The sequence below is a fragment of the Sabethes cyaneus genome, chromosome 3, assembly GCF_943734655.1.
Source record: "Sabethes cyaneus chromosome 3, idSabCyanKW18_F2, whole genome shotgun sequence".
Taxonomy (NCBI): Eukaryota; Metazoa; Arthropoda; class Insecta; order Diptera; family Culicidae; genus Sabethes; species Sabethes cyaneus.
In genome coordinates this window covers 14,434,836-14,451,428 of record NC_071355.1, presented here as the reverse complement: position 1 = coordinate 14,451,428, position 16,593 = coordinate 14,434,836, and the positions used below count along the sequence as shown (strand labels likewise).

The following is a 16,593-nucleotide window of genomic DNA, read 5'->3' as shown; positions in this document are numbered from 1 at the left end:
TTTAAGTCCAAGGTTTTGCTTTTTTTGCTCTGGTAGAGAACGAGTGGTAAGTCGCTGGACGCGTTGGTGCAGCTGTACCCATCTAGTTAGCATCCGTGATAGAGTTTGTGTATTGGTAGAACCGGTAGGGAAAACCAGAGTCATCTCACGCCCTTAGGCAGCTGGCCATCCGTAACGACGATCAATTGAACAAATTTCTGTCTTGCCCAAGTTGGTATATTGCCGAACATTTAAGCCATTCTATTGCCAGACTGTGAACTGTGAACGAAGTCTAGATTCTTAACAATCTCAATCAATTAACAAAGACTGTCCTTTTCAGAACGAACAAATTCATGAATTACAAGGCATAGTGATTATGAAATTCTGGCCTCAAGTAACTTGTTTTCTGTTTATAGCGCGACCATAAGAAATCTGTTAGATTAAATAATAAATTTTCAGCAGTGTCCGTAGTTGTGCAGCATACGCGCATCAAATTTTATCGCCCATGTTGGTATAAATTCCCATAGGTAGATAAATCCAACGAGCCATCTTTGATGAATGTTTGTTTGCGGGCTAAGAAAAATCCTACCTGATTGGTCAGGTTGTTACCATACTATAATCTATATAAATAAAAATGAATTTCTGTTTGTCTGTATGTTCCTTGTAGACTCAGAAACTACAGAACCGACCGAATTCGCAAAATACGGGACTTCAGCTGGCTACGTAATCCGTAGAACGCTCGATTCGCGGCTGCAATTTCCAATTATGAATTTCTCCACTACTTCATATTCCACGATCCCCATTCAGCTCTACCTTGGCACCGATACCATTAGGACTCCTACGATCCCTGACAGTAACCATGTACTTCGTTTTGGCACTGTTAATGGTAAGTCCGCCCTTCGCCGCTTCCCGTTTAAAAGGCTCAAATAAAGACCTCTTCCATTGCTCTACGGTTGATTCGGATGCTTTTGACGTTCAAGAAGCATGTGAGATTTCGTGATAATAGACCCGTTCCTTTCCACGTTTGCCTTTCGTATTGCGTCTTATAAAGCAATGATGAATAGCAGGTGAGTAGTAGAAAGAGCATCTGCTTGCTTCAGTGCATCCAACGTCATGAAAGAGGTTGAAATCTCACCTCACTATTCACCCATTCAGCGTCGCGCAAAACAACGTAATTAGTTTCGTCGAAAAACCATGTTCTAGCATTGTCTGCCACAGCTCATTTCGTTTGACTGGATCGAACGGCGCCCTAAAGTTTACAAACAAATGAAGAGTCTGCAAGTTGTACTCCTTGAATCTGTCTAGTAACTGACGCAGGGTCAACATGTGATCTTCTTATACTACTAGAGACCATAAATGCACCTATTAGGGTGATTACAAACTTTTGTTTGTTTGAAAACATCTAAAAAAATTTTTTCTTTAGAAAAATTGGAGAACATAGAGGAATGTCCCGGAAAATGAAACAGGTTTTGTGTTTTGGTCACAGTTTTTGAACGGATTATTTAATTCTGAATCTTTTTAAAGCATTTGAAAGATTAATGACTTACGTATCTTTTTGCTGAAGACAGCACATATTTTTCGCTTGAAACAAAAAAGTGGGAGACAGAGTATTTTTTGATCAAAAAAAGGGTCCCCGGTTGTGAAACACTCGTAAAATCCATAAAAGAAAATAAACATAAAGAAGAAAATATAGCAGTATAAAATGAAAATAAAATATTACATTCATCTATTAACACCTTAAATGCAAAGTAATTTATCAGTTTCTTAATTTGATCATCTAAATCTAAATTGTGAGCAATGCATGTAAAAACAGCAAGTTCCAGACCTAAAATATGCGGATTTGGGTCTCAAGTGCCAGAAAAGTGTGTTGAAAATGTTTGTGATCATTAAAGTATTGAATAATAGTTTTTCTGAATTTTTCATAGCCGGAGAACTTCACTGTTTCACAACCGGGGCAAACACGAGACTTTATTTTCTTAGCGGTCCCTCAACCGATTTGAACAAAATTGATTGCAAATGAAAGGAGACCTTTTAAAAGCTATAATCTCCAATTTTCATGATGATTGGGCTGGTGATTTGAAAGTTACAATATATAGTAACCGAATATAGTAACTATATATTACTAATTAGTTACGAGATATGATGATTTGCTTGAAAAGGACTTCTAAAAATTAATTCTGCCAATGACTTTGCATCCAATTTGTTTTTTTTAATAGTCTGCAGGAAAAAAGTGTATTTTAACATACTGAATTACCTAGGGGAATAGTAGAAGAAAGTTATGAAATAAACGTTATGATATTAAATACTCACTCATGTGTTGCTATCTCAATGGAGATAAGGCGTGAAGGGCAAAGTGCGCAAAATTAGGTAAGGAAGGGTCATTGAAGCAACATCTGTTAAGATTGTATAACGTTCCTCTGTACCCAAGCTTGGAGAATGGGAGTCAACCATAACCGGATTCTTTTCCTCCAGGTCCACAATACACTTTACAAATCATACACTTTACCATCCGATTACTTCTAGGAACCAAATTAGTATCAAAACTGTTCAATAATTTAATTGACTACATTTTTAACTGTTAGAAAACGAATATTTCTGGCAAAGTAATATGTAGATAAAAACCCAAAAATATCTGTTTCCAACATGTGCCTCCACACATTTGGGAAGAACATTTGAATGAAGCCAATTGGCTTCCCTTCAGCGCCTAAATAGTTTGCCATTTTTGTTTGTGAGAAAATTGAGAAGCACGCCAATTCTATGAAAGTGATATATGTGATTTTTACTGCTGTAATATTTCAACACACAGCAATTCATTTGACCGCACTATTTGTTTTCCGAATGACTAACCACAATTGAACGGCAGTTATTTATCGCCAATGGTTTGGTTTGGTTAGCCAAGCACTTTTTGAATGATAAAATCATTGTTTGTCAAAGTTATAGAATTGACATAAACTGATATATATATATATATTATGCACAATAGAGTAGAGAGGGGCATAAGTGCTATGTTTGACGTTGTCATCAATTTTCGTGAGATATAAAGAAGAACAACAACAAAATATATTTTATAGTGATGCAGTAACTCAATGTCTTCACATTCAACTAAAAATATTCTGAAATAATAGTGTTATCCGAAATAAATTCTTTTTTCTTCTGATCAAGTGCCGATTTGCACTTTTATCCCACTAGCGGGGCAAAAGTGCGAAGCTCGCATCCATGAAATCAGCACATCAGTAGCTATCAAAACCATATTACCTTCAATCTGCGGTAAGGAAGATTCTCAAATTGCACCTTTCCTATTTTGCGCTGGGTTATTGCAGTCTCCGTCAGATCGAAACATTTCCAAACGTTTGTTTTTTGTTTCATCAGCGAAAAAACATTGTTTTCCTGCGGCCAACATCTGTAGAGCACACAGTTTTCTGCAGAGCGTTCATTTCTATTATCTGTAATATAATGCCCAAAGCTGTATATAATTAGCTATACATTTTTGTCTCGCCCATGAGTCGCACTTTTGCCCCGTCCGTAGATCGCACTTTTACCCCGCTAGGCGCTTGACGGGGTTTGATCCAATTATGGAAAAGCGAAATATATTTTGTAAATTCTTTTTACCGTATTTTCAAAACAGATATGTGAGTGACGTAAAACGCTGCTACAAATTTTCAACAAGTAATATCCTCCTGTTGATATCGTATTTGCCGTATAACGAACAATTACATCAAAACCGCCCTAAAATAACATTTGCAGCAACTAAGCAACTATGCTTCGTAAGCAACCAAAGTTTACGTTAGATTTAAGCTCTTAAAGTAGTCAGCCATCCATGCCAATGCAGTCAATTTACTCGGAATCTGCTCCGATAAGTCATTGAATCGCACTTTTACCCCTCCTTACTCTATACGAATTTATGAGCATTAAAGGCTTCCTTATATTCAGGTCTATGTGAAAATTTGAATAAAAACAATTAAAATATCATCAATGAAACATGGAAGTAAGCTTAACGAGAATAAGTAATCACGTAATAATGCAGAAGCTGATTTTTGGTTAGGAATCCTAAAACGAGCTTATGAAAACCAATTTTTCCTACTTTATTATTCACTAGCTGACCCGACAAACTTCGTATTGCCACAAATTAACCTGTGTTGTACATAAATCATGAATCTCGGATGATCTTTGTCACTTCTCGAGTTCTGCAAGCCCCCCAGTGGGCGGCGCTTCCAACGGCGGGTCACCGGCAACACTCGCGACCGGCTCGTCCTGAATGATCTAGTGTTACTATAGATAGTTTTTGTGGTCTTGTTATTGATTAATGTTTTATGGAAGAGTCTCGAATTTCTCGAGTTGGATTAGTTTTTGAGTTTCGCAAAAATTTCTGTTTTATTTGTATGAGAGTCCATATCCCCCTACCACAGGGGTGGGAGGTCTCTATCTATCATAAAATAAATTCAAGACTCAAAAATCTCCTACATGCTAAATTTGGTTCCATTTGCTTGATTAGTACTCAAATTATAAGGAAATTTGTATTTCATTTGTATGGGAGCCCACCCTCTTAAAAGGGAAAGGGGTCGTAATACACCACAGAAAAAAAATTCTGCCATCTAAAACTCTCACATGCCAAATTTGGTTCCATTTGCTTGATTAGTTCTAAAGTTATGAGCAAATTTGTATTTCGTTTGAATGGGAGCCCCCCCCCCTCCTAAAAAGGTAAGAAGTCCTAATTTATCATGGGAAAAATGGTTGCCCCCAAAAACACCCACATGCCAAATATGGTTCCATTTGCTTGATTAGTTCTCGAATTATGAGGAAATTTGTATTTCATTTGTGTAGAAGCCCCCCCTCTTGAAGTGTGGAAGGATCCTAATTCACCGTAGAAAATATTTTTGCCTCCAAAAACCTCCACATGCCGAATTTGGTTCTATTTGCTTGATTAGTTCTCGAGTTATGAGGAAATTTGTATGGAAGCCCCCCCTTTTAAAGAGGATAGGAATTATAATTCCCCTTATAAAGAGGGGAGGGGTCTCAATTTACCATAGAATAAATTCTTGTCACCGAAAACACCCACATGCCAAATTTTGTTCTATTTGCTTGATTAGTTGTCGAGTTATGCAGAAATTTGTGTTTCATTTGTATGGGAGCCCCCCCTCTTAGTGAGGGGAGGGGTTTCTAACCATCACTAAAACCTTTCCTGGCCACAAAAAACCTCTACATGCATACTTTCATGCCGATTGGTTAAGTAGTTTTCGATTCTATAAGGAACATACGGACAGACAGATAGACAGACAGACAGAAATCCTTCTTTAAAGGTATAGATTACATTCGCTTTCGTTATTGGATTCTATTTTGCTGTTACACCGTAATTAAATTATTCATCTTTACTAACCAAACAAACATACCCAAGTAACAATTTGGGTTTTATTACACTCTTATGATGGCATTTAAGACCAAAATTGGTCTTGACGACCACCATAAGAGTACAATAAAACTTACATTGTTGCTTGGGTATTGTTCTTGGTTTTTTTTACGCTCATTTGAGTTATTTACGTAGCTTTATAGTAACAGAGTAAAAAAAAGAAATTTTAATGTTGCTACAAAAGTATTGATTTAGTTAATGACTTATCAAGAATAAATACAATCCTATTAACTTAATCCAACACGACACCAGAACGGAAGATGCCGCCGAATGTTCGGTAGTAGTACTGCCGACAGTTGCTTCGGTAGTACTTCCCGGTTCATCATCGGAACACTGATCGTCGGTGGCACACGTGACACAGCTGCGCACCGTCAACAAACTGCTCCAGCCTTCGCAGGCTTTCGTATGTCGAAAGGTGCAACCACGGATGAATCCTTCCCCGAGGTCTGCTCCCGAGGGATGGTTCAACACCAGGTTCAACCGAAGACATTGAAAATCGACACTGGAACCGGGATCGACGGGTGTCATGTTCGGATTTACGTCCTGCAACATTTCATGTAGCTGGTTTACATCATCAACGGTACACGATATATTTTTGCTAGCTTGATGGCATTGCTGCCAACTGGTTTCGCTGAAGCAGTTGGTACAGTGCAATGCATGTGCTACAAGAAATGCAAGTCACTTAGTTCGACTTCATATAAAATATCTTAAATGCGTGTAGAAAATTTACCATATTGATGTAGCATTAGTAACGTTGCGATGAATCCAATAAAAATCATCCTGCCTCAAATGATCAAGGTACACTACCAATAACTGTGAAGTGATTGGGCGCTAAACCCTCTTCGGAACCGGCAATATGAAATATGCTGCTGTTGTTATCAGTTATTATCCACTTGTAGTGTACAGTTTCATAATAAATAGCGCTAGTGGGTTGGATTAGTTCTAGTTGTAAACACAATGACACTCGACTATAGGATTCCGCTTGAGTCTTTGTGATTGAAACACGTGCCATTCACAGATATAGCAATTTTGTTTCTAGTGAAAAGTACCTTAAGGCATTCAGAGAAAATCTAGTCTGAGTTTAATGAAACGAAACATTGAATAAGTTTGTTGAAACGGGATAATTTCGTCCCCTTTTTTGTTTGCAAATAGTTATATTAATTGGCTAGGAAAATCTAGATGCTGCTATTCGAAAAAAGCCTACATTCGAATTCAATTCGAATAATTCAAGTAACAACTCGATTGAATGAAATTCATAATCCAACATAAGCGTACTCATAAAGTATTGCAATCCAATTCCATTAACTCGGTTTTCAATATGTTTTCCACTCGATTCCATCGATCTATAGCAATTGATGCTGGCTGAAAGGTTCCAGCCTGTAACCGCTATAAATTTCGGCAATTTATGAAGCGATAAAATAGAGCTACCTAATGATTGCTAGTTTACATTTGAGCATTGGGAGTGGGGGGATTATTATACAACAAGAGAGCTTACAATTTTAATAGGCTAAAATCTAATGCTCACCTTTGGAAAACAAAATTTAAAAAAAAGTGAATTCCCCCTGCTGCAACAATCAAACCAGTTATGACTATGAAAACACAAATATTGTCTCGTTTGCAAGCTTAACCCTGAACACCGTTCAACCGACAAGCTAACGAACCCAGTAACTCATATTGTCCAATCAAAATTACGAGCAGCAAATTACATTAAGCATTCCAGTCATGATCCCGGCAAACAGATATGTGTTCCTTTGGATTTCCATCCTCTCCAACAATGAAACAAAGCGCCATCACAACACAATGGGACACTGATGTGATTACAGTGTTCGCTACGGCTACGCGCTGGTACATCCTGCCGTCTCGCCGTGTGTGTCACGGATAACCCAGTTTTCCCTGTCAAACCTGTCGGATTCCAATCACCTGCGCTACGCTACTGATTGGAGATTCGATTTACCTGCCATCCGCAGCGAGCGAACGGTTGTTGCCTGCGAGATCGAAAATGGAAAAGCTGCCAAGTGGCAGGCGGGATTATCGCAAACGAAATCGAAAATTCCCAGAAAGGACAACCAAACACAGGTTGTCTTTCGGGTTGTCTTCTCATTCACGCCCTGAATCATTCCGGATGCCGTTTGTTTGCCCCTCACACCAATAGGCTTTTGTTTCGCGAAGAATGCCTGTAACATTTACACAATGGGATGTCCCACACAAATGAAAACCCATTTAGGTTAAATAAATTAAAAACAAACTTTATTAACATTGAAATGACGCTACTCCAACGATATTTCGTTAGCAAATCCAAAATCCTAATAAATTAAAACAAAGAATGCAATCGACACCACCATCGTCATCCAGCTTGTTGCTGCCCAACTGGAACCGGAACCGGAACTCAAATCGACCGCACCGTCATCAACGGGTGCCACCCCGGTCTCGGAAATAGTACAATTCACTACCGTCACCAGATCACTATCCCAACCCTGGCAGAAGCGTGCCTCGTCGTAGGTGCAACCCTTCTCGATAATCGTCCGGCTCGATCCTGCTACAAAGGTCAGCGCCAGCTCAACGCTATAGCACACGTAATGCGGCATCCACGGTGGTGGAATCACCGGTAGACTAGGATTGAGCCAACTCAGACGCAAGTGCAAATCATTGGCCAGCAGAATGCCACACTCGGCCGGAGTGGCATTGCGCTCGCAGTCACTCCAGTTGGCCTGATCGAGGCAGTGATCGCAGGTCAGGGCTGCTTCTATCGAAGGGATTCGCGGGATTAAGGAAGTTTTGATGATCCCAATTGTGTGATTAATGCTTACCACTGATGACCGCCACGTACGGTAACAAGCACAGTAGAGCAGCTAATCCGTGCGCCGGAATCATGATTGATTCGGTTGTAAGCTTCCTAGTGAATGTGGTTTAACGTTTAGACAGTTGGATTCACAGATGAGTGGCTTACCATATCTGAACGTTAGCGTGAAGTGCTATCTGTTTACCTAATCCCATGATTAGCTACGATAATTACTGACTAATTACGAGAGCCATGATTTTTTCGACTCTTTTTTTCTTCAAGAGATGGAAAATAATTTTCTCAACTTTCCACAGCGGAATATTTGGTGATAATTTTTTACTAACTTCTAAATTTTCTGAATTGCTGAAAAAATTTACTGTGTCTTCGGAGAAGTTCCTTAAAAAAGTATTCTGCATCTGTTGCCATTTTCATACAATTAGATATTAAGGGGATAACACATTTGAAAAAATTATCTATTTATAGGAACTAGATAGCATGTTCATATGTTCGGCAAAGTTGTAGATCTTTGAATTTCCTTAAACTTTAATGAAGATACTAAGTATCTGCATCATATGGTTTGCGAGATATAATTGACTTCCTGTCGTGACCCCCTTGAAATCAGTTTATTAAACTTTTTGTACACACAACCTCATCTAGCAGGTTTGACATGTTCTACAAACTTTTTGATACTATCAAAATACGTAACTCTCTAGAAGGTGTAAATATCGTATGTTGCTTTATTTGCTTTAAAAATTAATGCTTAAGTTATGCTTCAAACTTTTACTGTTTTTACAAGTTTTTCCGTAAATAGGCACTTACTGGCAGCTAAAGTTAGCATCGCTTGAACCACCATAGAATTCTAGTAGAAGTGTGCCAAAAATCACGGCCCGGTCTGCTCGGGCATTTTGAGTTTTGCTTTAATCGTTTTGGTTATCTCAATTATGAATTTACATATGAGTTTACCGGATTTATTTGAAAATATAACTGCACCGAGCTTTCACTTCGCTTGGATATCCTATTCCTATTGCATTCAGTGTACAGCAAGTTCTGCCGTTCCTGTCTTCTTGTCCTTTTTTTTGTTTGTTTTAATTTGATTATACTCAGCTTAACAGCTTGGGTCTTTCACGATTTCTGTTGGACTGGAATTTGAACCCGAGTCCTCGGCGTGAGAGATGTAAATGGAAACCACTACACCGTGTTGACCCCCTCATTTTTTGTTGTCTTTTAACGTTTGTTGGACGTTTTTTGTTATTTATAACATCTGGTATTCTGTCATCGTTTTTTTGTCTCTTTTCAGGGATTTGTTTGTTATCTTTTATTGCTTTTTGAGGCGTATTCGGCATCGTCATTAGTGTCTTTTTTGGCATAGCCTGTCACTGTTTTACTGACTTTTAATTATTTCTCCAATACCTTTACCCTACATCTATTAATAGTCTTTTCGTCGTTTTGTATGGCTTTTTTTGGCATTTTTGTCGCTGTTTGTAACGTTTTTTTGACGTCTTTTAACCGTATTTTTGTCGTCTTTCGACTTTTCGCCTGCTTGTCTTCACTTCTTCGTCATATCTTTTCGCAGGCATTTCATTGCCTGTTCATCAATTGTTTACTGTCGTTTCATCGTTCTTTCATCGTCTTTTAGTCAACTTGCATTGTCTGTTCGTCATATTATCATTGCTACCATTTTGTCGTCGTTTTGCAATCTCTTTACTGCCTTTTCTCCGTATTCGTCGTCTCATTGTCATTTCTGTTGCATTTGTCTTTTTGTGGTCTTTTTGTCATCTCTCCTTCGTATTTTCGTTTTATGACATTTTACCACTTTTTTTTCGTTTTCATTGTCTTTTTTTTGATCATCTTTCGTCCTGTTTTTTGCCAAGACAACAACATTGAAGCATTTTTCTTGTCTTTTCGTTGTTCTTTCGCCGTCTTTTTGATGACGTATATTCGCCATCTTGTCGTAGTCTTTTTTGCATGTTTTATCGCCTGTTTGACAGTTTTTAGATGCTTCTTCCCCATTTTTTGTCTTTCGCTGTCTCTTCGTTGTCTTTTCTATTTATTTTAGTCATCTTTTCATCGCTTTCTGAAGGTTTATATGTCCAAACTTTTGGATTTGTCGCGTAAAAAGAGCATATTGAACATGAATGCATATATAAAACAAGGATATCATTTTACTTGATTATAAAGAACAACTTCGGAACAGCTTATTCGCTTGATTTTGAAGTTCTATCGCACTATAGAAATCATATTGCTGAACTGCCAAAATGCGGGAAAAAATAGAGATGAAAGTGCCCTCTAAATTTTGTTCAACTTTGTGCTTCTAAACATGATTTATAATACTTTTCAGCCTGCTTGAAACTATACTGATTCACTGGGGAGAGTTTTTGAATAAAATGATTCCTTCTTGCGAGTTATTCGGGGTCAAAATTAGAGCATTTTTATAGTAAACTAGAAGACCCGGCAAACTTCGTACTGCCACAAATTGGGCTAAATATACGATATGTAAACTTCAGATGAACTCCTGCTGCGTTTTAGAAAAAGAGATATTTTCTAGGTATAAGTCAAGTTTTGTCGTTGTCTAAGGAGTTCTGCGTTTGGTTTATTAAACGCTGGGATTTCAGAGAATGTCTAAATTTAACAACTGTATTAAGTCATTAGTAAGAAATGCATATCGGTGTAAAAGTTGGTTTGCCAATCCCCGCAATATCAACAGTCGTGTTTGTGGTAGTTGCATTGAGTCTTGTTTTATAAACTCTGCTGGTTAAAAATAGTAATACTGGATGTTAATATATTTGTTGTAAAATTTGGTACGACGGCTAATATCGTCTGCTGCAACTTTGGAATTTCTCGATAATTTAAGGGTCAATTTTATATTGTGGTATGTATTCAATATCAATAGTCATCAGATTTTTTTTTTTTGTATCATAAATCTATTGATAAGAATTACCCAAAGGAATTGCATTGCTGAATCTCGATAACTGTTATTCTCAATTCTCAAAACAAACTAAATTTTATAATTCCACAAAATCAATTGATCGCTGTATTGTTCCTTTGGTAATTCACGCACTAAAACAATTTTACATAAAAGCGTCATTTTATAAACCTTTTTACACTTCTAAAGAGTCTAATACGAAATGAAATCGACTGAAAGTTAAATACGATTGTTTTTTGTTTTGATTATAGTCACTTTAACCAGCTTGGGTCATTCGTGACTTCTGCGGGGTTGGGATTTGAACCCGGGTCCTTGGCGTGAAAGGCGTGAATGCTAACCACTACGCCGGGACTGATCCCTTAAATACGATGTATAATAGTTGCTTCGTTCACTATTTTTTTAAAAATTCTAAATCATATGCTCTTACTGTTGATTTATTAGCTTGATATTCAGTTAAACCGAATATGCTCATAATTCGTTAACATATGCAAAATGTATTCTTCATTTGACGATTGGGAAGTGGCAATTTAGTGAATTTAGTGCTTAAACCTTTTGTTAACCTACACTGGATCTTCTGGCTACGCATCCGATGTAAAAAGGAATAAAAATGATTCGTGTTTGTTTCATAAATTTGATAAATGAATGAACGAATGAATGAAATTAACGAATTTTATTGCTGACACTTAAGGCTTGAGTTTAGGTTGATTAATAAGTTGGACCTATTGATTGGTTATTTTCTGAAATTGTAAACCCCCAAAATGTTTAATAGCATTGTTAGATGTGGCGATTCCAATGAAGGTAACCACGTGTTTGTTTGAATACGACAACGGTGCTGCAAAAAATCGTACGATGATCATAGCAGCCAACGACATGGCGCATACAATGCGTTGCGGGTTTTATATGGAAAACTAATTTTTCGAGTTTTCCTATCTTCCGAGTAAATTTTTCAACTTTTCTCGCCGTAAAAACATAGCGGTGGTGGAAACGAACACAATAAAGAAAAGACGGCTCAAATCGGACGCTCCGTTCTCAAGTGATGCGCGGTCGAACTTTTTCACTTCCATTTTTATATATAAGAAGTTGTATAGTTCCTAAACAAGCAAAGATAGAGGTATACTATGTTCAGCAATGTTGTGTATTTTTACTATTTGTACAACTTTGTGAAACAAAAAAAAGTCACACAACAACTACAAAAACAGCTAAAATTGAAAAAACGATTTTAACGATTTTTCATTAATGAGAAATGGGTTTTTTCTATCTTTGCTGATGAGATAGAAGGTTACTGTCTTCAGAAAAATTTCTTATAATAATACGCTGTAAAACTTTGCAGAACACAACAATGTGTTATATTGAAACTGAAGAAAAATAAATTTTTTATTACACTTTTAGGGGGAAGTCTTGAATTTTGATAAACTTTTCGAAAAAAATGTTCCCGATTTTGTCAGTTTTCCCATTTTGTCGGCCCAAAATTCAACATGGGGCTGACAAAATCGGAACATTACTGTATTACTGTAAATATCTGCCGTCAAAGTAAAAAATGCATAACAGCAATAGAGAAAATCTTCCATTTTAATACACTTCTCATTGAAGAAAAGTATTCTATTCGCTTCTTTTTCTCAGAAAGAATAAAGTTACGCTTTTCGGGATATTGTTCATGGCATGTAGCGTACTCGTACTTTTTCCCACTACATGAAAATTGCAATCTTTTACGCAAAGTTTATGAAAATCTGTAGATTTGAGCACTTGATCCGTAGGTCCGTAGAAAATTCCTAAATCCGTAGAACTACGGATAAATCCGTAGATCTGGCATCACTGCTCAGTGATTGTCTCATCCGAGAATAGTTTTTGAGCGCTTCGTTTGCTGCTTTGCGTCAGTTGGTTGCTTGCAATTCTTTACTTAGTTTCAATAATATTTCTGTAAAGTATGCAAATAGCTGTAATGCAGAGTGTCGAAAGGAACCAGTAAAATGTAGAGGACTCTCCTCGTTCGTTATCCTAGACACAGACCTCCATACTTTTGACGTAGGACTACGTCTTACGGCACGATTTGGGATAGGGTATCATTCCAAAAAATCGAAAAATGCTGCGAACTCACTGCTACTGGTTCATGGGCGCACGTAATTTTGCTTTCTCAGCAAACAATACCTACCCGGAACTGCAGACCAGCGGGACTTTTCCATTCCCTGCTTTGCCAGATGGATGGCAGACGAAACGTTTGAAACGGCAAACAAACTGATGAAAATGAAGCCAATTTTCGACTAACTCTTTGTTATATACTAAAGTAACGAGCGGCTGAAAAGGTGGTTACAACGAAAGGCAGAAATGTTACGCAAAAATTTCTGTTTTATTTGTATGAGAGTCCCTATTCCCCTACCACAGGGTTAACGGGTCTCAAAACATCATAAAAAAAATCGTGCCTCCAAAACCTCCCACATGCCAAATTTGGTTCCATTTACTTGATTACTTCTCGAGTTATGAAGAAATTTGTATTTCAATTCTATGGGAGCCCCGCTCCTAAATTGGGGAGGGGTCCTAATTCATCATAGAAAGAAATCATGCCTCCAAAAACACCCACATGCCAAATATGGTTCCATTTGATTAATTAATCCTCGAGTTATGAGGAAATTTGTATTTCATTTGTATAGGAGCCCCCCTCCTAAAGTAGGGAGAGGTTTCAATTCACCATAGAAAAAAATTTTATCTCCAAAAACACCCACATGTCAAATTTGGTTCCATTTGCTTGATTAGTTCTCGAGTTATGAGGAAATTTGTTTTTCATTTGTATGGAAGCCCCCCCTCCTAAAAAGGTAAGGGGTCCTAATTCATCATAGAAAAAATTCCTGCCTCCAAAAACACCCACATGCCAAATATAGTTCCATTTGATTAATTAGTTCTCGAGTTATGAGGAAATTTGTACTTTATTTGTATGGAAGCCCCCCCCCTCTTAAAAGGGAGAGGCGTCATTATTCCCCTCCTAAAGAGAGGAGGGGTCTCAATTCACCATAGAAAAAAAATGCCTGCAAAATCACCCACATGCTAAATTTGGTTCCATTTCCTTGATTAGTTCTCGAGTTATGCAGAAATTTGTATTTCATTTATATGGGAGCCCCCCTCCTAAAAAGGTAAGGGATCTCAATTCATCATAGAAAAAATCATGCCTCTGAAAACACCCACATGCCAAATATAGTTCCATTTGATTAATTAGTTTTCGAGTTATGAGGAAATTTGTATTTCATTTGTATAGGAGCCCCCCCTCCTAAAGTGGAGAGGTGTCACAATTCACCATAGAAAAATTGTTGTCTCCAAAAAGACCCACATGTTCAATTTTGTGCCATTTGCTTGATTAGTTCTCGAGTTATGCAGAAATTTGTGTTTCATTTGTATGGGAGCCCCCCCCTCTTAGTGGGGGAAGGGATCTCTAACCATCATAATAACCTTCCCTAGCCCCAAAAACCCCCTACATGCAAATTTTCACGTCGATCGGTTCAGTAGTTTTCGATTCTATAAGGAACATACGGACAGACAGACGGACAGAAATCCATTTTTATAGGTATAGATAGATAAATTGAAATCCCAAACGGTGTACCCATAGTTCTCGGTAAATTCCCTGACACAGATATCATAATCCAAAACGAATCAGGACTAAACTTTCTCTGAATTCCCGTTCAGTGTCACCATTAGCGTTCGTGCTTTTATTAGTGTTGATAGTGCAACAAAGAGACTTACGTAGTCCTACGTCAAGCATGCGGTCGAATCTTGTGCACAACCCCTCGGATTTTTTAAATAATGTTTTCGCTCCTAAGCCCCTCAACTATTTTTTCCGTTTGTGGACTCATCACTGCGACCTTACCGAATAGCCGAATATTTGGCAATTTCGTTTTCGAAATTTGGCAGAATCAAGAAAGGCCAAACCCGCATCTGGCTGATTCTCGAAAGGTTCAGCATAAAAAAGAGAAATTTTCTTGGATTGTCTAAATAATTATTCAATTAATAAAAAATCAATTGAAAATCAGTTACCAAATAACTTTAATGGAACTAGAACAAAATGAGCAACTCAACTATTTTTGTTACAAAAAAAAACTTCAAGAATGCGTTTGTTGCTCGTTTTTACACACTTTTAAACATTTTGAATAGATTTTTTTATCTACTTCCCTCCGGAAATCTGGAACGTTTCCATGAAAAACCCTTATAAGATGCGAGACCGATTTACCAGCTAATCAGACCGGTAGTCCCCTTTGGACTTTAAACTTTGTAACTTTACTTACGGAAGACCTACCGGTACTTGCCGCATTTAAACGAAAGGTTTTGCGAACTATTTTTGGCGGAGTACAAACGGATAGCGGAGAGTGGCATAGATGTTTGAATCACGAGTTGCCGGCACGATTCGGAGCGACTGCGATTCTCATCCTGGGAGACTACGGTGGGTCGGCCACGTCTTAAGGGCTCCGGAAGACGCTGCAGTGAACCACGCCGGCACCAGAAATAGAAAGGCCCAACGAGCTAGATGGCACGACCAGGTTGAAGCCGACTTGCGTGCATCGCAACGCGTAACGAATTGGCGACAAATAGGTCAGGACCGAGTACAGTTGAGAGTACAGAGTTCTTAATACGGCAAGAACCATCCCGGCTCTCTGCTGGTAGAAAAACAAGAATGCTTTAATTAGCTCTCAGAACGTAACCATTTACTGCTTCTCGCTTCTAACCGATTTTGTTTGGTCTTCTTCAGTTTCTGCTTGACAATGGTCTAATAATTGACGATTGAGTGGAGCTCTGGTGGGCACCACGTGTGCCTTGTTGGCACCGTACCAGCCCATGGCTTTTGCTCCGTTATGCCATATCCGGCCAAAACGGAACAATCGTGTTGCTTCAAGAATTACAACAGACGTTTTATCAGGTACTCGTTTACGTAAATCACCTGATTAACGAACAATGGTCATAGTTGCAATGAAAATGTCTGTCAAATCAGCTATTTGTGCAACGAACTTCGACATTTTCATATGCTTGAAAATGTCTGTCGCTTCTTTTGGGCAGAACGCTTCCGGACTGAGTGTACAGCTTCCGAAATCGTGTTTTGGCCTTATACGAAGAAGTTGGAAGTTCGAGTTGACCTTTTAGAAGACCAGTTCAGAACTAAACTGATTTTGACAATTCCATTGGTGTAATTGCTTATGATTTAACAAATCAGTGCAGTCCAAACCACTGGAAAAAATACCTTATTAATTCTTGCACTAACAAATTACTCAAGTGCTAAACAACCCGTGTTAAGACTGCCACTGGAAGAAAAGTCAAAACGAAAATAAATTACTTTTCTCAAGATTGTCGTCTCTCCACACACTGTTGTGAGGTCACAAAAACGTCGACTCTGCTTCGGTTCGGAGATGACCACCTTTTCAGAGTGGTGGAATGAGATAATAAGAAATGAATCTTTCTCTGCCCGCCAAAGCGGTGCAGTGCCTCTGAAAAACAACCAGAACCAGACAAAATTACCTACCTGCCTTTCGGTTGTCT

At 38.1% G+C, this 16,593-nt stretch overlaps 2 protein-coding genes across 2 annotated transcripts in view; both read right to left on the bottom strand.

Annotated features, from left to right (window-relative positions):
• The window catches only part of LOC128739299 (microtubule-associated protein futsch), a 217,151-nt gene that overhangs the window by 98,577 nt on the left and 101,981 nt on the right, over positions 1–16,593 (bottom strand). The gene's annotated exons all lie outside the window — the stretch shown is intronic.
• Positions 7,660–8,272, bottom strand: LOC128744516 (uncharacterized). Its single transcript, XM_053841577.1, has 2 exons — positions 8,191–8,272; positions 7,660–8,126 (listed from the first exon to the last, which is right to left on the bottom strand). The coding sequence occupies exons 1-2, from the start codon at positions 8,252–8,254 to the stop codon at positions 7,687–7,689; spliced, it is 504 nt and encodes a 167-aa protein (XP_053697552.1). The 5' UTR covers positions 8,255–8,272; the 3' UTR covers positions 7,660–7,686.